The sequence below is a fragment of the Bombyx mandarina genome, chromosome 08 (assembly GCF_030267445.1).
Source record: "Bombyx mandarina strain Sakado chromosome 08, ASM3026744v2".
NCBI lineage: Eukaryota > Metazoa > Arthropoda > Insecta > Lepidoptera > Bombycidae > Bombyx > Bombyx mandarina.
Window position 1 is genome coordinate 4,605,495 of NC_143215.1, and position 25,473 is coordinate 4,630,967.

The 25,473-nt window shown below is 36.8% G+C and overlaps 2 protein-coding genes across 4 annotated transcripts; both read right to left on the minus strand.

The window, feature by feature from the left end:
• Positions 1 to 13,073: 13,073 nt before the first annotated feature.
• Positions 13,074 to 16,414, minus strand: MHF1 (centromere protein S-like). 3 transcript variants are annotated; one of them, XM_089729014.1, is made up of 5 exons: positions 16,259 to 16,414; positions 16,049 to 16,172; positions 15,696 to 15,847; positions 14,807 to 14,873; positions 13,074 to 13,987 (listed from the first exon to the last, which is right to left on the minus strand). In XM_089729014.1, the coding sequence occupies exons 2-5, from the start codon at positions 16,079 to 16,081 to the stop codon at positions 13,793 to 13,795; spliced, it is 447 nt and encodes a 148-aa protein (XP_089585140.1). In that variant the 5' UTR covers positions 16,082 to 16,172; positions 16,259 to 16,414; the 3' UTR covers positions 13,074 to 13,792. The 3 variants fall into 3 exon arrangements, with proteins under 3 accessions (XP_089585140.1, XP_089585142.1, XP_089585141.1); XM_089729016.1 differs by having other exon boundaries at positions 16,049 to 16,168; positions 16,259 to 16,372; XM_089729015.1 differs by having other exon boundaries at positions 16,265 to 16,284.
• Positions 16,415 to 18,026: 1,612 nt separating this feature from the next.
• On the minus strand, positions 18,027 to 25,369 carry 128up (GTP-binding protein 128up). The gene is made up of 7 exons (XM_089729017.1): positions 25,167 to 25,369; positions 24,859 to 24,979; positions 24,566 to 24,741; positions 23,792 to 24,031; positions 22,882 to 23,050; positions 21,783 to 22,035; positions 18,027 to 21,244 (listed from the first exon to the last, which is right to left on the minus strand). The coding sequence occupies exons 1-7, from the start codon at positions 25,206 to 25,208 to the stop codon at positions 21,142 to 21,144; spliced, it is 1,104 nt and encodes a 367-aa protein (XP_089585143.1). The 5' UTR covers positions 25,209 to 25,369; the 3' UTR covers positions 18,027 to 21,141.
• Between the last annotated feature and the right edge of the window lie 104 nt (positions 25,370 to 25,473).

The window sequence follows — 25,473 nt, forward strand, 5'->3', positions numbered from 1 at the left end:
TCTTGGGAGTCCGCACGGGTGTAGGCACCACCACCCCGCCTATTTCCGCCGTGAAGCAGTAATGCGTTTCGGTTCGAAGAGTGGGGTGGTGATTAACTTAAATATTATGGCATTACAATTTTTTGACAAACTATTAAAGCTTGTACAACCTTATTATAGTTCGCATTCTCAACGGTTCCGGACACAATGAAAACTGCTTTTACTGTTGAATCTGTTATCTTTTATGGCACTTTATTAATTTCAATTTTTTTTTTTTTCGATTGCTTTACGCGAGTATTCTCGTGCGTTAAGATACTGTTAATATTGTTGCTATAAAACGATCAAACGTTAAACAGTCGCCGTCACTCAAAGCACAAAGCACGCACTCAGAGCACGAAGCATTTCGGATTCGGCCGATCCATTCTCGGTGCTTTTAGGCATTCTAAGCACCGGTCGCCGTTTTCGTCAAAATCGTCGAATGCAATGTAGGGTTCGTCATGAAAATTAGCTCACAGACACAGCCCAGTGAGCTTTTCGCCAGATATTCTCAGTGGGTTGCAATTCAGATGCGGTGGTAGATTCAGCTCTTGCTCTTGGGTAATATTAGCAAAGTCCCCCAGGGTGAACTCCGTGAGCTCACCTACATATTCGGTGAAGCTAGTATTACCCCTTGAGGTTACTAGCAATAGGCAGGCAAAAAAGTGTCAATATTTTAACTACAAGGCAAAAATGAAAGAAAACAAAGACATATTTTAAGTTCTCGAAACATTTCTCGAAACGTCTCCTGGATACGTCCTCGTCAATTTCCATTAAAAATTAACAGTTATCGTATTAATACACCTCAAAGCAGAGATCGGTCCGGCGAAAATAAATTGAACATCGGGAACAACGTAGTTTGCCTGCCGAGAACAAAAACTGTGTACTTGACGAAAATAATTGGAAAAAAGACTTTTGTTAAATATATGAGTATTCGGTATTATTATATTGTAATATCATCCGGCCTCAATTAAGGATTCCCTTTGTTATGGCTACCAAAGATTGACAAACATACTTATATACGATTAAATATATGCATAGATTGATAATAAGCAACTAGACAATGCACAAACATGTTCATCAGACGAATGTTTGCCCGATGTGGGAATCGATCGTGGGAAACGAAAAGATTCTTAAACGAAATATACTACTTTATAATACTTTATAATACTTTACAATAAATACGAATATTTAAATCCCATGCTTAAAGCCTTTTTTTTTTTTTTTTTTTCTTTTTTTTTCGGGTAGAGGGCCGAACCTCCTACGAGGTCCCCGCGCAAGAGGGGCGCGCGGGGTATGTGAGACTCAACGATCTGCATGGTGTTGTGAGCAGACCGCGGGCCCAAGAATTTTAGAGCCCACCCACTAAACGACTCCCCTGCACTCTTACACCCGACGTCCGATCCCCTCCGAGGTCAGAACCCGGATGAGGTAGGGGGGCTACCGCGGTCAACACTACAACCAGACGGCGCGGCTCACCCCAAGGACGCCCGGCCGACGGAGCCTTCGAGGCGAATCGAAGGCTCTGAAACGTCGGCCGTCTCGGTACGGCAGCCCGTCGGGCCGCCCAGACGGTGCCGCTGGTGTCCCGGAATACCCCGCTGGACCAGAACCAGCCTGCCGGGTCGGGACGCGATACACCGTCGACCGGTCGCTCTAATCACTCCACGGCAGCGCGCTAGAGTGCTGGTAGCGCGCCGCGCGGCCTCACCCCCTCAGGTCGCCCCTTGACCTTCACCGGGGGGAGGCCGCCACCTACAGGGGCCGGGACGTACGGGCGTATTCCCGCCTCCGGCCCCCGGCTCGACGGCGACGGATCGGTGCGGAAAGGGAAGAGCTCTCCCTCTCTCGCTCCGCCGCCTCCTTCTGCGATATGGTGGACTCGCAGAAGTCGAGCATCGCCTTCCAGGACGCGTCGCTGCCGAGCATCGTAGCCACGACGATGCTTAAAGCCTACATTGAGATTTTTTTTATATAACAAAAGAATAATTAACTCGTAATCAGTTAAACATATAAAACGCAAAATTCAATTGGATTTTATCCAACACAACACTTTATATAATAAATATGAATAAATCCAAACTTGAAAATGGTTTTTTGTTTTATGTAAATATTAATACATAGTAATAATTACATAAATAATAATTATAAAGCCCTTCGTGCTCAATATAATAATGCGTATAGGATGATGTTGTTTTTTTTTTTCCTTTTTTTTTCCTACCTATGCTTGATAGCCTTGAGAGGCTATTTCAGCTTCGCCTTAACATGTAGGTGAGCTCACGGAGCTCAAACCGGAGTGTTGCTAACACTGGCCCTAGCAAGAGCAGTGTGCTTCGCAGAATCTACCACCGGATCGGAAACGCGACCCACTGGGTGGGGCGGCCGTTGTGATACTGAGACCTTAGAACTTATATCTCAAGGTGGTTGGCGGATTTACGTTGTAGATGTCTATGGGCTCCACTTGTAAACACTTGACATCAGGCGGGCTGTGAGCTCGTCCATCTAAGTAATAAAAACTACATAAAAATAAAAAAAATGTATGTCTGATAGTTATCTGTTAGATTTTTAAGTTACTAACTTAGATTATAAGTAATTCTTACTAACAAAATGATATGGTTTTTTTTTCTAAAAAAAAAACTGAAATAAAGTTTAAATAAACAAAAAAAATACTTTATGTATATTTAAACGTATATTTATATTTCATTGTATAATATGTATGTATATTTAAATTATTTTATGTATATTGAAGCGATTTGGACTCGCAGTCTGTCTGATACAGCATAAGTCAACTGCGAAATCACCACTTCCTGTGGACAGAATGGAAAGCAGTCGACGTCACCCAAGACACATCATTTCGGATCCTCCCGATCCACTAACGGTGCTTTTAGGTATCTCAAGCACCGGTCATCGTTATCGTCGAACCGAGGGCTCGACGAGTAAATTAACCCTCAGACACAGCCCACTGATTTTTTCGCCGGATCTTCTCAGTGGGTCGCGTTTCCGATCCGGTGGTAGATTCTGCGAAGCACGGCTCTTGCTAGGGTTCGTGTTAGCAACATCGTCAGGTTTGCGCCCCGTGAGCTTACTTACTAGTTAAGGTTACGCTGAAATAGCCTCTCAAGGCTAGGTAGGAAAAAAAACATGCGAAATCAGTCAAAAGAACATTTTCGACGAGATCCAATCAGAAACGCCACTTCCCATTAGGCCTTCCATCGCATAAAGGCCGCTGTCAACAACCGCAAAAAACTATCGGCACATGCGAACCGAAAAAAAAAAAAAAAAAACTTAAAAAAAAATATTCATATACCGTCAAAAAGAGCGCAGATTGTCCGCGGTTTGGTTCCCTGTGTTGTTCGTGATTAATTCTTGGCCGGTACGTACGAGAGCACCGCAGGAACAATCGAAAAATAAAATCACTATCATTCATTTGCGAATCGATCATGTTCACCGGTAGCTTCACTTTTTATATTCATAGACTACCTAATTGTAACGTAATTTAAATACTGCGTCATAACTTCGAATATTAATTTTAGAATATAGTTGCTTATCATAGAGATGTAATCTCAATGTGCAAAAATTCAGGTCTGGTCAAATACATACAGGTAGCCGCCCACGGGCTCTTAGACTATTACGACCAAAACCCTCCAAAGCTACAAAACTCAAACCCAACTTTAAAAACATCGAAAAATCTGACAAAGTAAAGTCGTTAATTAAAAATTATAACATACAATGTTAGAACCGACGACATGACGATATCATGGGACTTTCGGAAGTTAGACAACAGGGTAACAAAATAGAAGAACACAACACTGTTATATTTCGATACATTGGAACTTCACCCGGAATATCTGGGGTGGGATTTTTAATACACAAGTCTTTGGAGGAGGCCTTTACCTAAACCGGGATTTCTTGTTAATATATATATTTTTTTTTAATATACGTATTTATATTACTAACATAATTTAAGCTCACTTGCTAACAGACGTCCTATTTGTTGATTAATATAATATTATAATCCACCTAAGATTGTAAAACAAGAAATAAAAAGGCTTATTATTATTTTATCATAGAGATGAGTACAAATATAAAAATATCGATAATTCTCGAAGCAAATCGTAGTTTGTCAGAAAATAACCAACGAGAAATTAAGCCGTCTTTTTTAAATTAAATCCAAATTAAATCACGAACACACCCATTATTTATTAGAGTAATGATGCTCAGTATTGACCGATTCAATAAATATGTAGTTTCTTGTGGATGTGTGTGTGGTTTCGGCTTAGATTATTATTAATATTATTCTTTATTATTTATGTATAATATTTTGATTCTTATTAACATTAATATAATAATGTAATGATAATAAAATATTATGAATAAAATTAATGTTATCTATGCAAATAACTAAAATTGGAGTGTCTGATGTAATAATAAAATAACCACTTTGTACTAAATGCGTAAGTATGTATACACAGTACATACCTATACCAAAAGTAATTTTTTTTGTCTGTCTGTCTGTTTGTTCCGGCTAATCTCAGGAACGGCCGGACTGATTTTGACGGGACTTTCACTAATAGATAGCCGATGATATAAGGAGTAACTTAGGCTGCTTTTTTTAGACTAGCTTCGTCCAGCGGTGTCACCCGCGGTACGACAATAAACGCGGGTAGCATCGCGGGACTCAGCTAGCTATTAATAAAAATCACCATCTCTTCACACAGAGAAGAATTCACACAGAATTCACAGCAGAAAGGCGGCAGCTTTCTCTGCCAATTATACCAGCGTATAGCGATCACCAACCGGCATCAACTAGGATGGTAAGTGGTAGGATGTATTCTGAACCCCCAAGTACTGCGATTGCCTGTTTCTGTCGCAAAGTAGTCACCTGTTGTGATTTGAAGGACCGCAACTAGACTTCAAACTTATGTGTTAAGGGAGATATGGAGACTCTATCCTTGGGCCCGCGGTCAGCTCCCAACATCTGTAGACCATCTAACGACCCTACAAACGACCTGCAAAAGTCCCACATACCACGCGTGCCCCCTAGGTGCGGAAACCTCGTAGGAGGTTCGGCCCCTGTCCGAAAAAGGGTAAGGCACTCAGGTTGTGATGCCTTGGGGCCAACTTTACCCCAGGTTAATTGAATACTTCTACTAATCAAAGCAATAATACACCACAACGTCGATAGCTACACTTCCAAAGAGTAAATTCAATGCAAAATAATTTTCAATTCCAACATTTAAGTAACTATAAGCTCCGTTGACCACACCGCAAGATTTGAGATCGGTAAATGCGTTACAATGAATAATTCAGAACGTGAATTTGCTTAGTATCTATCTACATATCGCGTGGGCAAACTTCAAATAAAACCAAATTAGATTTATCTTTCATTTCCTAATTCATTAAAAATGTTAATTTGCGACTTAAATAATTGATTTTTGTTCTTATTGCTAAACTATGAATAAATAAATTTGTGAAAAGGTAATGAGTTTTATTGCTGCCGGTGTGGGTGGCTGATCTGTGTGCTTAGTGCGAGTTTTTTCAAGTTCTCGGTAAGGTACAAGTTAACTCAAATTTATATGCAGTTGGAATAGCACCTCTAGCGGCAAACGTAGGCAAACGTTCCAACTCCATACAAATTTGAGTTAACTTTAACGCTATCGAGAACGTTTAAAAAACTCGCAGTAAGCACACTGGTGTTAACTAAAGAGAATACGCGCACCGGTGGTTAGGTGTGTTGAGGGCACGCGCGGTGATGCCGCCGTCTTGCCTGTTCCTACTTCGAGGTTTTTTTCCCTAAAAGTTTACTGGTAGCCTAAGTGGCTATTCCAACGACGTCCGGACAGGTAAGTGAGCTCACGGCCTCAACCTGAGAGAGTTTGCCAACACTAACCCTAGCCAGAGTAAGGCTTCATAGAATCTACCACCGGATCGAAATCGCGATCCACAGAGAAGATCCGAAGAGAAAATCAGTGGACTGTGTCTATGAGTTAGTACGCTCGTCGAACTCTTCGTCGTAATGCTCGATGAGTTTGACGAAGACTGTGACCCGCCGTGACCATATGAACACGTTTCGACGCAATTGAGACTTCAGTCTTGTCTCAAGGTGCGTAGCGGTATTCATGCTGTTATATCTATGGAGTACGGTAACCACTTAACACCAGGTGAGCTGTAACGTAAAAAAATTATTATACAGTCATACTACTTTAAAACGAGCAAAATCAATAACTTAGCTACGAAATATATTTTCCTATTTCAACGGATAGATGCTCAAAAACACAAAACCGATTTTAAAAAAAAAACGATGAATTTATTTACAAATTTATTGCATTTTTATAAGTCGCATACCTTCTTTAAATTATACATGCAAGTAGTAAATCTATAGTAATATATAAATCTGCAGTGGTTTTTACGGATGTTCCGTTATAACTACTGAACCGTGCAACCAATTGATTTGAAACTTGGTATCCATGTAGAAAATACATGTACTTAATAGATAGGCTAATATTTATATGAGTGTTGGACTCCCTACACCAGTTGCGGGGGCGTTAATGATGACCTCACCCACAGAAATAATAATGTTAATTTTAAATGCCCAGCGAAGCGGACGAGAACAGCTAGTTTTTTATAAAGTTATAATATTACATTTTAATGAATTTCTAAGAGTACCTTTCGCCATTTAAAAGTCAATTTTGCACAAACGACTATTATGAATTCCTTAAACTAGAACGAAAACGTTCCAATATCTAAAGTTTATTAGAGCCGGTATCATGCAAAAAAGTAAAACGTGACTCGTTCATATGTTACAAATGAACGCTGTCTGTCAAGCAAATCTCTCGCTTATTGATACCGGCCAGTCGCTTTCCCGGCATTAACATTTTATTAACATTTCCCCTGCGTCATTAGAGTAGAAATTTGAATATCTTCGGATCGGAAATGCACAAATTAAGAGTGGGCCGAACGGGTACGTACAGCTTTGTTCTTTTATTTGTGAATTTTAAATTGTTTTCAACATTTGTACGCTGAAATTGTTTTGTTAAATAAATAAAAATAAATAATAAAAAAATCCATTTTTAATTTTTTTATTAAGGTACAGTTTTGTTTTTGATTCGCTTAATTTTTCCCGTGACGTTATAAATGAAGCAGAGAACCCGTTTAGTTTCGTCTTAAGCGAGTGATCTGCCAGTAATGAGCTGAAAGGTTCGTAATGACGGCGTCCTCGGAACAAAACAACGCTACTGCTGCATCGGCGGGAGCAGTAACGAAGCTCTCTAACATGGAATAAGCAAATTTGGGAATTTATAATCATGACAATCTCGATTATAACCGCAAACCTACATCTCAATATGTTTTCAAAGGAGGCTTGTGGAACGTACTTAACGGTAGGCAGTGGCTTGGCTCTACCCCTGGCATTGCTGAAGTCCATGGGCGACGGTAACCACTCACCACTAGGTGGGCCGTATGCTCGTCTGCCTACACGGGCAATAAAAAAAATTAAGAAAATCATAACGGGGAGGCGCCATCCTCTCACTGAGTTTCTCGCCGGACCTTCTCAGTGGGGACGTGATTCAGATCTGGTGGTAGATTCTGCGAATCACTGCTCTTACTAGGGCTAGTGTTAGCAAACTCTCTCTTATTCCGGGCGTATAAACTTGTGCAGTTTACAACACAATAATTCTAAACGAACTAGATACAGACACGTGTTTATTGAATCGTCAAAATTATCCATACGTGACACCATCTAGGATGTTCATATATAAAATTAAATAATAATGTAGAATAGGGATCGTAGCGCATAAAATAAAACTTCCACTGTTCCAAAATCTTCTGTTACAATAATAATAATAAATTAATAATTAACACTTTTATAACGTCTTGCTCATTTTTCAACCGTCTACGTCATCTTCCTTTTCTATGACATTCTCTTCTCCCTTTCTTTCGGTTTACTCTCACTCACATCTTAACGCTCCGTTCCAAACTCTTTTCATACGTTTCGTTCTTACCAATCCTAAAATAATATTAAAATATATTAAGTCCTTTTCCATAGCTGGTTAGCTTCGAGTACTTATTAATAAGAAACGGTAGGTCTCTACGGAGGGAGACGGACGGACGGACACGGCGACATTTGTAATGATGCTAAACAGCGCGCGGTAGGTGCCCTGCTACCAGTAATGCGTTCAATAATACTTTTATAGGAGCAGGACGATTTCATACAGCAAAAATAATTAAGCACGCTTCGAAACTAAACGTAAGTCAGCCAGTTCGCGATACATTCTTTTTCTCAATCGTGTGATTCTTGACAGAGTGGTCCTGACCGCCATGTAGGTAGTATTGATGTGCAGTCCATGTTGTCTATGTCCACACAATGTCCCGCCATCTCTCCCTGCTCGAGGCCATTCTACTATTCCATTCTCAATACATACCAATATTGATAACCTTGAATATATTGTACCAACTGTGTACGTTTAAATATGGTGTAATGAAATCTCTCCAGGAATAATTGCTATGTCACTCGACTATAATAAAACATTACCGACACTCTGTTACGCGCTAAATAAATTTTTTACCAAAGTGCAAATTAAAAGTCTATTCAACTTAAAACACTTAACAAACACTTTAAAATTGTCAATTCAATTCTTCCGCTTCGCTTCAGGTGATCCGATCGCCGTTTCGCTTCGAATAGTTCCAATTACTAACCGACTTCGTGCCATCTCTGCAACGCTTTTAAAGTCGATACGACATCCCTTGATTTAATGAGAACATTCTGGGCAAGTCGAGTAAATTCGATGCGTGTTTCCGCTATTCGACGATAGATTGCGTTACTCTTACCGGCATAACAATTCTATTACCAATTTTACAAGTCGGCAATGTACACTATCTAGAGTTCGAGGTTAACGAACTTTATTTTTATTATTTATTTTTGCGTTGATAAAAAAGATAGTATACGTTCCGCACTATGATTACATTCTAAGGAAAAGAGTATAAAATTCGATATTCCAACAACAATACTATTAGTAGGTATGTATTATCAATAAAAAATGTAATACGTACGTATGTAGATGCAAAATTTATAGTAGTATTTCGACCCGGTCAAAATAACGTTTGACATCATTAAAACCGCATTTATATCTTAAGCTTTTGTTTCCTGTACGTCAAGCACGAAAAACTATCGGATTCGTAATGTAAATGTATCGAGTCCTCGATACGAAACTGATCACTACATTAGATGGTAGTACTCAATAGCCAGACATTCGATTGCAAAACCAAAGTAATGCGAATTCATTTGCGCTACTGAAATTAATTTTTTTTACGGAAGGTAGGGTTGCTGTTTAAATCCTTGACATTTTTTCTTGATAGCTATACGAATACGCCCGTCAGCTATTCGCTTATGAATAAATAATATAACGTTAAACTATTGCATGAAACCGTCTAGTCAATAAGTCAGAAGCAGGTATCTGCGTAATGTCTTGGACATTTACATATTTTAATGAGCACTGTCCCTATCTCCAGCTTGTTGGGACGCTAGCTAGAAGCCGCAGATCGCTCTCACTGCCCTTTCTAGCTTCAATCGAATTTTACGTGTACGTCGTTAGTACGAAATTAGACTTCTCCAGTTACTAAAATAAAGTTTTATTTCGTTTGTTTTAGCGGTTTCTAGGGTGATTCGATCACGCGTTCGGTAATTCGCGTTTCAGTACGGGTCGTGCCATTCAATGTTGTCCAAAAGCTACGCTAATCTGCGTAATGATGAAACAATACTGCGGTCGTATCTGGAAATTTGTGTTATGTCAATACAAGTAAAGCTTCATATTGCATCAGTTTCGTAGTAAGTGTGGCTACCCCTAATCAGCTATGAAGCCAAGTCCATAAAAGAAAACAGCCCATCAGACGTTACAGAGCCACAATATCTAGACCCATGACTAGACTTAAAAGATCTGGGCTACAATATGTGCGATTGATCAACTACTACTACATTGGTTCGCAACTTTTTCATTACAAATTAAAGAGTGTTTTGTTCCCTACCTATGCTGGTAACTTATGAGGTTGTGCCAGCTTAACCGAGCGAGTAGGTGAGTGGGGCTCAAACCTGACGTTGTTGCTAACACGAACCCTAGCAAGTGCTTCGCAGAATCTAACACAGGATCGGAGACGTGACCCACTGAGAAGATCCAGCGAGAAACTCAGTGGGTTGTATCCTTGGGTTAATTTACTCGCCGAGCCCTTCGTCGCAAGCGATAGGTTCGACCAGAACGATGACTGGTGCTTGAGATACCTAAAAGCACCGTTAGTGGATCGGAAGGATCCGAAATGACGAGTTTTGGGCAACGTCGACTGTTTATCACACGGTCCACAGGATCGGGAATGTAGTTACCGGCGGCTACGATGAGGGGCTACTCTAGCAACGAGCAGACAGATAGGTAAGGTCACGGGCTCAACCTGAGTGAATTTGATAACACTAGCTCTAGCAAGAGCAGTCCTACGCAGAATCTACCGGCGAGAAACTCAGTGGGTTCGAAAATCTATTTCATTTTGCGTTCAAGGTCGTCTTTGGGTTTATTTGTCGTAAGCATAACGTTTAATTCCGATAGAGACGGGGTGAACCAAATGGGTCGATAAACAGCACCTTGTAACGGCCCACTGTTGAATTGCAAAAATCTCATTATGGTCTAACAGTAACTGTCGTTATAGGAGTAATTAACTGTAAGAACAGAGCGGACGGTAGAGTAGACTTCGATTGAGTTTTCTTTTGTAATAATTAATATTAGTCAATAACTAAACTACGATTATTATTTTTTTATCGTAATCCTTATTATGTTGAGTTTAAATTTCGTTAACGTACGTATTCTTTCAACGTAACATACAAACTAAACTAGACTACTTGTGAATTTGATACTAACTCCGTGTGATAAATAGATATAAAAGAAAAAAATATTCTGATCAAAATAGTGATACGTGTATATTCAAATATACATTTAATACATTGCCGTATCATTAGACACACTATTTTGCTTCTCCCACATTCATTCATTAAATAATCGCACCCAAATCTCATCCAAAAAGTCATTACATAAGTTATAATTATATCCCCAAGAATATTTCAGTATGATTCTAAATTAATATTTGTACTATCACAAATCATCTTAATGGCTAAATTAACTAAGTACCTAGCGCAGAAAGTAATGTAAAATTTATTAATTAACAACCATTGTATTATTTATTTATTTATTTTAATTTTTTTATTGCTTAGATGGGTGGACGAGCTCACGGCCCACCTGGTGCTAAGTGGTTACTGGAGCCCATAGACATCTACAACGTAAATGCGCCACCCACCTTGAGATATAAGTTCTAAGGTCTCAAGTATAGTTACAACGGCTGCCCCATCGTTCAAACCGAAACGCATTACTGCTTCACGGCAGAAATAGGCAGGGCGGTGGTACCTACCCGCGCGGACTCACAAGAGGTCCTACCACCAGTAATTACGCAAATTATAATTTTGCGGGTTTGTTTTTTATTACACGATGTTGTTCCTTCACGGTGGAAATTAATCCAAAGATTATTTATTATTAATCCGAAGATTTAAAGTTGAAGTGACAGCTGTAATTATTTGCGTCAAACAACTAATCGATACATCGGACGCGATAGAACTTTTACTCGTACTAATTGCAAGTCAACTCCACAGATGCTATTGTTCTATGTTAATTGTGCTTCGTGTATAACGAGTTTTTTGGCGACATTCGCCGTGGGCAAGCACCCCTTCCCTATTTAGAGCTATACATTTATGCTTAAATATAGATCTGTGTACTGAAACGAATACATGTAATTCATTACCAGAAGATGCCGTAAGATTTTACTGGTGGTAGGACCTCTTGTGAGTCCGCACGGGTAGGTGCAAACACCCCGCCTATTTCTGCCGTGTAGCAGTAATTCGTTTCGGCTTGAAGGGTGGGGCAGCCGTTGTAACTATACTGAGACCTTAGAACTTATATCTAAGGTGGGTGGCGCATTTACGTTGTAAATGACTATGTACTCCAGTAACCACATAACACCAGGTGGGCTGAGCTCGTCTACCCATCTAAACAATAAAGAATTAAAAAAAGAGATGCACTATTAAAATACTCCAACGTCCAAAAAACTAAAAGATTGCATGATTACTCGCACTCACTGTTTTATACCACCATCCTACGTATTTCTGCGTTGAATCAGTCATAGATAATACACTTGCTTTTTAAGAGAATCAGCAATGCCTTTCGGCTTGACTAGTGTGGCTTTAGAATTAAAAAAATATACACAATCGAAACATCTATCTCTGTTAGATATCTTGGCATGGATCGATACCGGAAGATGGTAACTATTTATTAAAAAAAACACAAACACAAAAGGGCTCTCACATCGATTCATTGCTAAAACGTGCAAACAGTTACGCTGGCCAGAGCACCACTTGTCCCGGTAACCGTACTCGTCGAACTCTGTCGAGTTCAACCTAACCTAAACATCAGCCCGCTGAGGTTGTCACCGGATCTTCTCAGCGGGTCGTGATTCCGATCCGGTAGTAGATTCATTCGCGAAGCAGCTACTCCTGAGTTGTTAGGTCTCCTTCGGAGGCGCTTGGGCAGTTGTTAGCAAATCTCACCCCTCCTGGCTGAGAGCCCTTGCTCGCCCACCTGCCCTGGTAAAACTGGAAAGACCTCCGGGTCACCAGTAATCTCGCAAACATAAAAAGCACCACTTAAAATGACATTCTTGACATTAGAGACATCGGCACAGTGCGAGCATTCTAAAATGCTCTTTTAATATTTCTTTAAATAATCGATCTGTTTTCATAAATTAACTATTTGTACCCGTCCGCTTCGCTGGGCATTTAAAATTAACATTATTATTTCTCACCCCCACAAAGATTCTCATCATTAACGCCTCTGCAACTGGTGTAGGGAGTCCAACACGCATATAAATATAACAAGTCAATCGGATGCATGGTTCAGTAGTTATAACGGAACATCCGTAAAAACCACTGTAGATTTATATATTAGTATAGAAGACCGAATAAAAAGAACAAAAACAAATAGCCTGATTAATTTTCATTTATTCATTCTAGAGTATTGATAATTCCAATAAATATTGTCACTATGAGTTGCTAAGGATAAAGATCTAACATTTAAGGATAAAGTTTGAAAATTTGGAATGATTAAAAAGTTCCTCTATTATATTTTAATAATTTTTTCGATCAATGGTAGAGTACAATTTAAAAAAAAAAACAAATTTTTACATTCAAGCTTCTAAGCGAAGAATTTGGCACTTTTTCATTGTAATATCATATTTTTATACGAAAAGATTACGTGGTAAATTAAAGCAAATTTTAACGATGAAATTTACATAAAAAGGTTAACAATGTATTTAAAAAAAAAATATGTACATATCTGTGCGTTATTACAAAATAATATTACTGTAGATTTTTTCTACAAAATTATTATTTAAATAAAATTGCAGATAAAACTTTACACTAAACATTTAGCTCCTTACAACACATTAATCAATAAGTAATCTGTGGTCGCGACCACAGACCAAGCGTCGTAAAATTGCTTACAAGAAAAGACAAACACATTTTAAACAAAGCTTTCGCTTTTAACCAAGTAGAATTACTTTCAAATTGTACGTCACCACAGGTCAACTACGTAAATATATTAATGATAGATAAAACATTAATTTTCGCGACCAATGTTGTGACGGTGCGAAACTAGCGCTCACTATAATAATTTCAAATGTAGAATTCGATTGAATCGATTTAATCGGCGGTCAAATCGACGACGTTTTCCACGGTCATGTCAATTGCGTCTTCCATTGGCGGTTCTTCCTTGCGCATTTTGTCTTTCATTGCGGGCTCGTCAAAGTTGGAGGATGCGTCTTCGAATATATCTTCGGCGAGCGACGACTTGCGCTTGAGGGCCGCTGTTGGGGACCTCGATTCAAGTTGAGATCGCTGCGAAGGTTAGCGCAGTGAATTTCATATTTTTTTAATTTTTATAACCTACTAGCTGACCTGGCAGACTTCGTAGTGCCTCAATCGATAAATAAAATACCTAAACTTTTGTATAAAATAAACTTAAAAAAAGACAAAATTGTTTGTTTTTATAATAATTCCGAGCATTTTCATATTTATTCACCTTTTAAACCTTCTCTAGACTACCACGAATAATTCAAGACCAAAATTAGCCAAATCGGTCCAGCCGTTCTCGAGTTTTAGCGAGACAAACGAACAGCAATTCAATTTTATATATATAGATTACTGGTGGTAGGACGTCTTGTGAGTCCGCACGGGAAGGTACCACCACCTGCCTATTTCTGCCATGAAGCAGTAATGCATTTCGGTTTGAAAGGTGGAGCAGCCGTTGTACTGTAAAAACTGAGACCTTAAAACTCATGTCTCAAGGTAGGTGGCGGCATTTACGTTCTAAATGTCTATGGGCTCCAGTGACCACTTAACATCAGGTGGGCCGTGATCTCGGCCATCCATGCAATAAAAAAATTAAAAAAATTAAATACGATGAGTGATCCATTTAACTTGACCCTAAGTGTACGATGCGCAGACGGCCCCCCACTCTTTTGTCGAGAGCTCACTGCTCGTGCCGATTACTATAATACTATGACTTTTCAACATTTGAAATATCGGAATTCTAATTTTTGACATTAATAAATAATAAAAAAAACCGCATGCAGCGCCTGACATTTATTGCATAGAAGAAAAAATATGCCTTAGAAAGAAGAGTTTACGAAACAGAGCATAATCCAATTCACTTACTAAAGATTTGTTTCGTCTCACCAGTAGCTTGACGTCTTCCCCTTGGATTTTGCAGCGTCTAGCATGCCTTTAAAATAACAATACAATATACTTGCTTACATTACCTACTATTAATTAATAAATTAATTGTCAAACAATTTTGATAGCTCAAACTATTACAATAATATTTTTTAGGCTTAAAATGTATTCTACCCGCGAACTATTTTAATTTTTTTAGGAAAACATTTTGATTCTTCAATCTTGTCCTGTATAGATTTTTACTGAGATTTTTAGATTTACCAGCGCAGTCAAGGTTGTTTCAAGTACGGTCATTTTGTTCATAATTTAATGGATTTTATGGTTATAAGCAAAACACTAATTCTTAATGTAAAATAAAAGAAGCCTAAGTTTCTTGTTATAACCCACAAAATCGGTGCAGCCGTTTCTGAGATTAGCCAGAACAAACAGACAGAAAAACATCCAAGCTTTATTAATAACAAAAGAGGGAATTTTATACACAAAATTAACACGAAATCTTGAGGAGTCATAATTGCGGTAAAATTTTGTTAATATGGCCAACATTAACTAAATGGGTGCTTTTAGGCATCTCAAGCACCGATTAACGTCTTTGCCGAACTCCTTGAATGCAACGAAGAGTTCGGACGTGTCACTTATCCCAGAGACATAACCCATTGAGTTTCTCGCCGGATCTTCTCAATAGGTCGCGATTCCGATCCGGTGGTAGATTCAGCGAAACACAGCTCTTACTAGGGCAGACGTTAGCAAATCCTGTCACGTGCCCCGTGAACTCGACAATCAGTCACAATGAAGCCAGAATAGCCCCTCGAGAGTATTGGCAGATAGGTAGACTAAAAAAGTTAGCTAACATAGATAGGCATTAAATATAAACCTTGCAAAGACTTCTAAATCAGAGGCGTAGACAGACAGCTTCTTATAAATCAGTTCTAGTATTAAATCCATTGCTGGTTTGGTGATTTCCAATCCGAGAGTTGATTCCAAACAGACGGCTGTTACGTCCCGCTTTAACGCTGCACGGAGCCTCTAAAACATTATTGGTTGCCACCTATGAATTTATTATTGTACTACTAAGCATTATAAGTAAGATTGAATGAACAGCTTCACATAAAAATCGGTAGATGGCGTTTATTTCTATAATTGTGAATGATAAAAACAAGACAACAATAATTTTAAGTAAAATTCGTACATACTTTGTTTATATACGTAAACAAAAAGAAAACTCACTTGCGAAGCAGATAAATCTTCAAAAGCAGACATTTGGAAATAAAAAATAACGAACTACATCGTATCGTACACACTCTGTAGATACCTACATAGTTTTTTAAATCGGCAAAACTGATAATACTATCTGAAATAAAAGCATGCGTGTTTTGAACCTTCTAAACAAAATAAAACGTAAACAGCAGTTTTAATTATCTAAGAATTCTGTTTTACCTTTACCGAATTTCAACAAGTTGCTGCGACCTTCAATACGCAGTGGCTGTAAGCAGCAACCTCAAAGTTAATGTTATTGATCGATTACTGTGAAGCGCATTGCGCAATGCGCAGCTTATCTAGCCGTTACTAGCCCTCACCGTGTCATAATTGACAGCTGACAGCTAGCGACATTAAATTTTAAAATCTTTCTTACGTGTGCAAATGGTTTCTCGATTATGACTTCCCAACAATTTTTTTCGTTTCATCTATATTTTCCGTAAAAAAATCTTTGTGGAACTTTAAGATTATTTTTTTAAGCTGTGATTAATAAATTAATGACACCTAATTACATACAAGATCAGTCTTAAAACCGAATATAAGCCGTGCAGTGTGTTGAAATGGCTTCATTATGAGTCGGTAGATAAATATTCATAGTGATTTGTGACATGCGATAGTATACGGAATGGTATTACCTGGTTATATATTAAGTGTAATATCTAAGTTACCTGGTACATAATTTAGCAATACTCACGATCTTGTTTACAGAACGCAGAGGTGTCCGTCAACTTGTTGTTTTCCCAAATAGGTATATAAGGCAATAGTTTCAAATGTGATCTGCCCACGTCATCTCGGATCCTCCCGATCCACTAACGGTGCTTTTAGGTACTTCAAGCACCGGTCACCGTTCTCGTCGAACCCGTCGCTTGCGACGAAGGGCTCGACGAGTAAATTAACTCTCAGACACAGCCCACTGAGTTTCTCGCCGGATCTTCTCAGTGGGTCGCGTTTCCGATCCGGTGGTAGATTCTGCGAAGCACGGCTCTTGCTAGGGTTCGTGTTAGCAACGTCATCGGGTTTGAGCCCCGTGAGCTCACCTACAAACGTTAGGGTTACGCTGAAATAGCCCCTAAGGCTATCAGCTTAGGTAGGAAAAAAAAAAAGTGATCTGCCTATACACTCTAACATAATGGTATCTATTTTTGTTACATTGATAGATACTTAGGTACCAACTTACCACTACCACTTACTTACGGTTACATTACTGGTGGTAGGACCTCTTGTAAGTCCGCACAGGTAGGTTCCACCACCCTGCCTATTTCTGCCTTGAAGCAGTAATGCGTTTCGGTTTGAAGGGTGCGGTAGCCGTTGTAACTATACTCGAGACCTTAGAACTTATATCTCAAGGCGGGTGGCGCATTTACGTTGTAGATGTCTATGGGCTCCAGTAACCACTTAATAACAGGTGTGCTGTGAGCTCGTCCACCCAACTAAGCAATAAAAAAATAATAGTTAAACGAACATCTTTCTTTTCCAAATGTTGACTGTTACATTTTTCTTGAATAAACATATTGCGATTGGATGTTCGGTAATTTTTTATTTTAAGGAGGTAGTTTTCGTAATTTTTTTCATTGGTGTGTAGGCAGACGAGCACACGGCCCACCTGATGGTGAGTGGTTACCGCCGCCCATGGACTTCAGCAATGCCAGGAGCAGAACCAAACCGCTGCCTGCCGCTTAATACTTTCCACAATCCTCGTTTGAAGAAGGACATGTTATAGCGCTCGGGAAACACCGTGTAGGGGAGCTCATTCCATAGCCGGATGGTACGTGGCAAAAAAGGTCTCTGGAATGGATGAACAGAGATTGTCTATTCGTAGATTTGTTTTACATCAAAAAATACCTTAGCTTTATAAAACTTCTAACACTTACATTGAACAACAGTTGTGGCCCCAGTCCACCTTGTCAGTGGTTCAAAGGCGAATAACTCAATAAAAATAAAACAAATGTTATGGTTTTGTATTATACTGTATTTTTATGAGCTTTTTCACATGTTAAACAACCCAGAGTCTTAATTAATAAGAATGATAGAATCAAGTGTTGCAAGCATAAGGTAAATTACTTCTCATAAAGTACAGTTTCATATAAGTATAGCTATACTTAGTACGTAGAAAAATACCAAATATATTTGTTTAACTTATAATTATCTATATAATGTCTTCACTGCAATCATAAATACACTTTACAGATAAACACGTTACACGTTAATTTTTTGCAAATCTGACAGAGCGCCAGTATTAAATTAAATTATTATAATTGTAAATAGACATGCTTTAACAAAAACCGACTTCAAATAGAAAAAAATCTATATTTCAAAACAAATTAATATACACTAAAAACAATAATCATCGAAATCGGTTGGCGTGATATTGAGTTATTGAGTTATTCATTTATTTGTCGCGCACGTACTTAATTCAAATTTAAGACATATGGTTTTCTCATGGATACCATTATCAGAACTGGACTAAATTGAAATGGGACCACTCGGGAAGCGTCAGCGTTCTAATAAAAAAAGAATCATCAAAATCGATTCACCCAGTCAAAAGTTATGTGGTAATAAACATTTAAATAGCACAGTCGAATTGAGAACCTCCTCCTCTTTTTTTGAAGTCGGTTAAAAAACAAATAGCATCGATATCCGAACAATTGAAACTAGCTACATAACCGATATGTAGCTATATAATTACGTATGTAATTACTCTTAGGCTGTAACAGCCTACAAAAACCTATGGCATTGATTAAATGTAATGTGTGTCTACACATAGTCATTTGACACCATGCTTTTTAACTGATGTCAAAGTGATTTGGCGTTAACAGTAGAGTATGAAGGGTAGAAGTATGGAGCAACATCTCAGTGTATAAAAAAGTGTCTGCTGATAGAAAGTCAATTAAGATGGCATCATAGTAGTAAGTGAAAAGATTTTTAAAACATTGGCCTGGACTACCACACTTTATTTCAAGCCAGCACTGCACTCTATTTAAAACTGCTATATTCATATGACACTATTGCAGTTATCTTTCAACAAAAACTTACTGTTTAGAGTTGGACACTTTTTTAATTAGTCCCCTATACAAAATGGTGCTCCTTACCTCTACCCTTCATACAATGGAAGGATAATGTGTTAAAATTATTTGATTACATTTACTCATAATATATAACACATTTTTTTAAAACATATTTAATACAATCAAAATATTGAAATGATTGTTTTAATTCATCTAAAATTTCTCGATTCAATAACTATTTTAGGCACTTCGTCAATTGTCAGCTGTCAAACCAACTCAATCTCTTTAGATTATGGATTCATGAAGTTATGGAGGGTAGAGGTAAGGAGAACCGTCTCATATGGGAAAAACTTGAAAAAGTGTCCCACTTTCAGTACTAAATAACAGTTCAAAAATCCACCCGAATGGCGCTAGCATAGGCACAGGGTATGATATGAATTGAGCAGTTATTTGTTAACTGATTGAAGTATGCCGAGTTAGGAAATTTAATATAATTTATGAGTAGAGTAGTTAGTGACTGTAATATACAAGACCTCACATGTTTACGTAGTCCAAACTAATTTCGTCAATATAACCTAAAATTATTGCTGTGGTAAAACGTGGAGAAATCGATTGCATTTTCTTATCAGCTTTAAATAAAATACTTTTTGTGATTTTGTAGTGTTTACAGTTCTTTCGTCCTTTTTTATTTCTCTTTCTTATTCTAATAACTTTCAGCGCCTTTTTTTAAATTTACCCGCTTGCTACTGTAGCGCCACCCTTATTTAGCAGATTTCAACGGAAGCTTTTCACGCACAGAGAAGATTCTCCTTACCTTTATCCTCCGATCCATACATGAAATAAGGAAATCAAAGGCAGTAAAAATGCTACTTATCTTACGAATCACAGCATTCTACTTATATTATTAGGAATAAGTTTGAATCCATGTAAATTAATATTGCTATATTAATAATTGTATGCTCTGTATTAATTACTTGCTTATCGTTCTTTATAATTCTTAATTTACTTTATCCGTGACAACAGTAATGATAGTTAATGTTATAATTGAAAATCAAGTTAATAATTAAATAATTTCTAGAAATATATTTATTTACGAAATAAAACGAATTTTTTTACAACATTGTGATTTGTAATGTAAAGAACAGTTATATACATGTGTAGATTTCTGAAATGTGAGAAATTACTTCTGAAGGTTTCACTACTTACCGCGAAGAATATACGTTTTTTTAGGACAAGATTTCTTTAAAATATCGCTTTAAGATTACAGTCAACAAATTACATACGAATCCATATTAAGTGTTATTGCAAAAGTAGATTTACCTAATTATTTGCTCCTAACGTCATGAATCTTATTAATAATATAATAATTTTAGTATAATAGTATAATAGTTTTTCTTTGCCTATTTTTTAACTCAAGTATTATGCAAATAAAGTAAAAATACTCTTAATTTACCTTTCAGCAACACTGACATTAATCTAGCATTGAAATAATGATTAATTCACTTTTATTGTGTGTCCACAAAATTAAATGAACTATTTTAAATTATTTTTATAATTCTTTTTTAAGCGTTGGGCATTCAAAACCTTGAACGCTTTTTTGTTACATTTGTAAGAAAAAAAATTATAAAATAAGATTTAAAAAAAAAGACTGCAATATTTTTATTTAAAACTTTTTAGTACAATCTTCCCTGTAACAATCACCGGTAATTTCAAAATGTCTTAACTTTGTATCACCAGTCAGCTGTGTCTCACTAATACACTTTTTCATTAGTATTTATATCCTAGGAATGTTGTGCCTGGTTTTATATTACAATTCGCGAATGTCGAGTGAGTACACAGTTTTATAGCTTTTAGGCATTCAGACACTGTTTAATTTTAAAGGTGATAAAAAAATCATACGTAATTCACACTAGCACATCGGTTAGTTAAAGCATCATTAGCAGCATAGATCATTTTAATAAGATTACGTTCGCAGTTTTAAATGCCCAACCGTACACTAACCGGGTCATAGTTTTTATTATCATAAAATTTACATTACATGCTCTCGTAATAACATTTCTAGACCTTTTTAACAATTTGGACAACATCTTCGTCAGCTAATACATGTTCTATACCGACCTTCTGAGGTTGATGCTTCACGGATGAACCCCAGACTAAAGCACTGGAAACAAATAAATTAGGAATTAACGTTACTGACACTGAAATGACATTCATTACGTAAATCTATATATTAACACGTGAAGCAAAAACTTTGTATCCCTTTTGACGAAAATGGTGCTTACGGAGGAGTATGAATTTTTCTACACTTATGGAGAATATAGAGAAGTGCACAATGCTAGTTTTTTTAAAAATAATGCATAAAAGATACATTAAATCAATAAAGAAAACATTACACACACTACATACCATGTATTTGACGCACAAACGCATGCATACTAAATATTTATTGTCAAACTTTTGTTCTTGACGTCTGTGGTCAAATTGAGAATAGATTAAATATTGTTTGTCTTTATTAATATTTTTTTATAGCGTAGCCTTGGCGAAATTTGTGATTATAGAAGTATAAAACACAATCATAATAGTGTACAAACTTACAATTCCAATTAATTATAGTCGAATTTCGACTACTGCGGGACCTCTAGTACTCTTAATTGTCTGCTAGGATAAATAAATGAAATAAGGTCAAAACATATACTTACTATTTAAATTCTTTAACAATAGACCTGTGCAGTTTATTACAAAAGTCTTCAATTGATGTTCTATCAGCGTGCAAAACCACAGGAGAGTTATAGTCCGGTAATTGTCCCTTGGGCTTTGTGTATATTCTAACTAGTTTGAGGTACTCCCACATTTTTTCCAATAAATCATCAAAGTTCCATTTGTGATGTGCCGATATCGGAACACAGTGTGGTATTTTATAAATTACATCCAGTTCCTCTATGCTGATTTGATCTGAAAAAATAAAGGAATGCTTCTTTGAGTATTTGTTATTGGCTTGTATGTGTTTAATGGTATTGAAACTGTGACAATTTTTTGTCAGCTTTAGTTTAAAGTAAGTTCCAGTTTATGTTTTACTTAGATTTTGCTGACATCAAAACTTATTATGGTGCCAATGAGTTCATGCAATGACTGTTGTCAGTGAACACAAAAACATAAAATATTGGATGTCATCGGAAATCATGTAATGAACTGAAGATCTTAGCTATGCATGAATTAACCAAGCTTCTGCAGGGTCCATTGAGTCCGACATAACCAGTCCGTTACCCCTCTCGACCGGATATCCGTAAACGGATTCCTCAGCGTTAAAAAAAAGGGTCCATTGAGTTGCTTCGGAGGAATTAGGAAAATGCCATTGGAATTGCTATCATTGTGTCAGCTTAAGGGGCCCTTATTAACGCATTTCACTCAATAATTCTTCATTTTCCTCTCCGTGCCTAGTCAAATATAGGAATAATAGGAACCTACCAGTGCAGCTTTCAATGTTTATTCAAATATTAAATAGTTTGTTCAAGTGCAAAAAACGCCAGACTAAACCATAAAAATAGTTTCAGTTTATATTACCATGATTATGTTAATCGCTCATATGCAACAAAGCAGATTCAATTAATGGATTTATATTGTTAAATGATTTAGTCATTTTTTGAAAGACCACCAAATTAATATTTTAAATTAAATACCAATGTAATCGAAAATAAAAATTATCTTTCAAAAATTTGGAATTAACCTCAATGAAAGTTATATACTTCAGCATCTAGAAGGAAGAAATGGTACTTATTTAAATTTATATTAATAACTTACCAATTTTATTCAACAAATAGATACAAGGTACATATATCCTATTTCCTTCAATAACATCAATAAGATCATCGCTATTGGCATCATATCGTAAAGTTATATCAGCATTATGTATTTTGTATTCAGATAGGATTGTTTTCACGGCTTCTACATCAAGCTCAGATTGAGGACACTGAAAAGAGAAGAAATCATTATTTTTCGCTAATATAAATAATATGCTGTATTTTCTTTATGTTTGTTGGTAACTATTTTTAGTCTTAAAATATCCTTATTAATACAAATAAGGTATGTATGTATATTTTATATACATATTCTTATGTAAAAATATTTACAAATGGAACCACAAGTTGATGCAGCAATCAAAATTCAGGTTTTTTCACAGCATGGTTATGTCTGCTAGGCCTGCTAGTAAGCAATTTTTGCTATTTATCTGTGAAAGCCAATATGCAATGCAATGGAGACCAAACCTTATCTCAGTATGTTTATGCATATTTATGCATAGCAAGATTCAACTATTTTAGGTGCATAATATAATCAAAATTTACAAAATTATGTCATCATGGTCTATGCCAGTATTCAGATCCTTTTCAGGCAATAACTAAAGGTTGAAAAAAATTGCAATATGCAAAATAATTCAGGCATAAATTACAAATAGCAAGGTGGGTCATGCCGTTCACTTTGTGTGATATCTATGAACTCCTTTATTTAACAACAGACAGATTACGAGCATACAGTCTACACAATACAAAAATAATTAATAACACATAATTTGCATTGAGGTCAAAAGAAATACTAATCAAAATGTTTCTAATGAGCCACTATTGTAGTAAGTACCTTGCTTCAGAAAAAAGTGAAAGCATGACCGAGACATAAAAGTCTCTAAACTACATATAAGTGTGGCAAAGAAACTCACTGTCGTATTCAAATTGATTCCACCTTTGTCTTTTTTCCTAAAATGTATGTTCGGAGGCTGTTTGTTTAACCGTAGCCCGAAGCCTTCCAGTTCATGTTCGAGGAGTTTCTTATGCTGCAATGGCTTCAGTACATCGAGTACTATAAATATAAGACTGCACGTTCTAGCCACAGCTATTACTTGCCGACCTCTACCTTTGCCGTCTTTCGCTCCTTCAATAATACCCGGCAGATCTAGCAGCTAAAACCAGTTATAAAATTTAATCTATACTGTTATCAATAATCCGGTAGAATTTCACATTGTAATCATCTCAGAAATTTATCAACTTGTCCTGTATTTATATTTCAATAAGAATTAATACCATTAATAACTAGTTCTTATTCAACAGCCGATTAATAGGTTAGCAGTCACTGGTGTTAATTTTGTACATATAGCAGGGTTCTGCGACCTGCCTTTTTTACACTAGTTGAGATACATTTCTGTTTAAGGTAAGCACATTTAGTTTTAAGTGTTTAGTGGACCCAACACACATGAGAATGGGAATGGTGCCACCCTCATAGTACAACAGTTGTGAAATGAGTGCTTTAAGACAGAAAGAAGTATGATGGTGGTACCAATATGTGTTTAATCACTATATTACATTTAAAAGAATCTAATATATTTTATGATTGTTTTGTTAATAAAATGACTTATCAACTGAATTACTGATTTCGTCTACAATTCAAACAAAACTTATTTTCAAATTATCGTTTATGCTTACAAAATGAATAATACCTGTATCTTAGCACCCTTGTATTTGATGCAGCCAGGTACTGTAGTCAGTGTTGTGAACTCATACGCTGCCACTTCAGAGTATACTCCGGCCAAGTTAGAGAGCAAAGTAGACTTCCCGACTGAAGGGAAGCCTACAAAACCGATACGTGCATCACCAGTTTTCGCAACATCGAAACCTGGAATGTTTTCAAAGGTTTTGTGTTGATTAATTTTCGGACTAAGAATTCATTTAATATAACTAGCTAGCTAGTTCTCAATTTAATTTGACTTAATTTCCAATATTATCCCTTTACCTTCGCCAGTGGCGCCGCCGCCACCCTTTGGAGTGATCAGTTCTCGTCTTAATTTAGCCAAACGAGCCTTTAATATACCCAAATGAAGCGCAGTAGCTTTGTTTTTTTGTGTGCGCGCCATCTGAAATAGAATCGAAATCCCTGCATCTGTTACTTACGGATGATACATAATAATATATAACAAACTTAAATGAAACATAGCAATATATTATTGTAGAAAGTAAGAAAAGATTGAAAATAGCTCTTTAAATCATATTTATTTCAATAAAGTCGTTGAAAATTTAACCATAACCTATCAAGTTACGAACCTCCGACTCTATAGCGGCAATTTTTTCCAATATTGTAGACATTTTCGCTGTTTTTTGTGTCTAATTTCTTAAATAAATATAAATAATGGATGTTACAGTAGATAAATAAATAAGTAATGTATACAGAAATTATATGAAAATTGTAAATGAAAAGCGTGTTAATCTCGATTTGGCGATTCGTGTACAATTTCCAGAAATGAACTGACTTTGACAGTATTTTGACATTTAGTGAAGAAGTTTCTGGTTATATAAAAGTTCAACGAATCATTGTTCACAATAGTCAAGTTAAATATTTTAACACAATCAA

Excerpts from the sequence above, each read along its gene's own strand:
- MHF1 (XM_089729014.1), bottom strand. The coding sequence starts at position 16,081 with ATGTCTGCTTTTGAAGATTTATCTGCTTCGCAA. Across the intron at positions 14,874-15,695 it reads GATTTAGAAGTCTTTGCAAG|GCATGCTAGACGCTGCAAAA; the intron begins GTTTATATTTAA and ends GTTATTTTAAAG. Across the intron at positions 13,988-14,806 it reads TGAGACGAAACAAATCTTTA|CGATCTCAACTTGAATCGAG; the intron begins GTAAGTGAATTG and ends TAACCTTCGCAG.
- 128up (XM_089729017.1), bottom strand. The coding sequence starts at position 25,208 with ATGTCTACAATATTGGAAAAAATTGCCGCTATAGAGTCGGAG. Across the intron at positions 24,980-25,166 it reads TTGCCGCTATAGAGTCGGAG|ATGGCGCGCACACAAAAAAA; the intron begins GTTCGTAACTTG and ends ATTCTATTTCAG. Across the intron at positions 22,036-22,881 it reads CTATTTGTTGAATAAAATTG|ATCAAATCAGCATAGAGGAA; the intron begins GTAAGTTATTAA and ends TTATTTTTTCAG.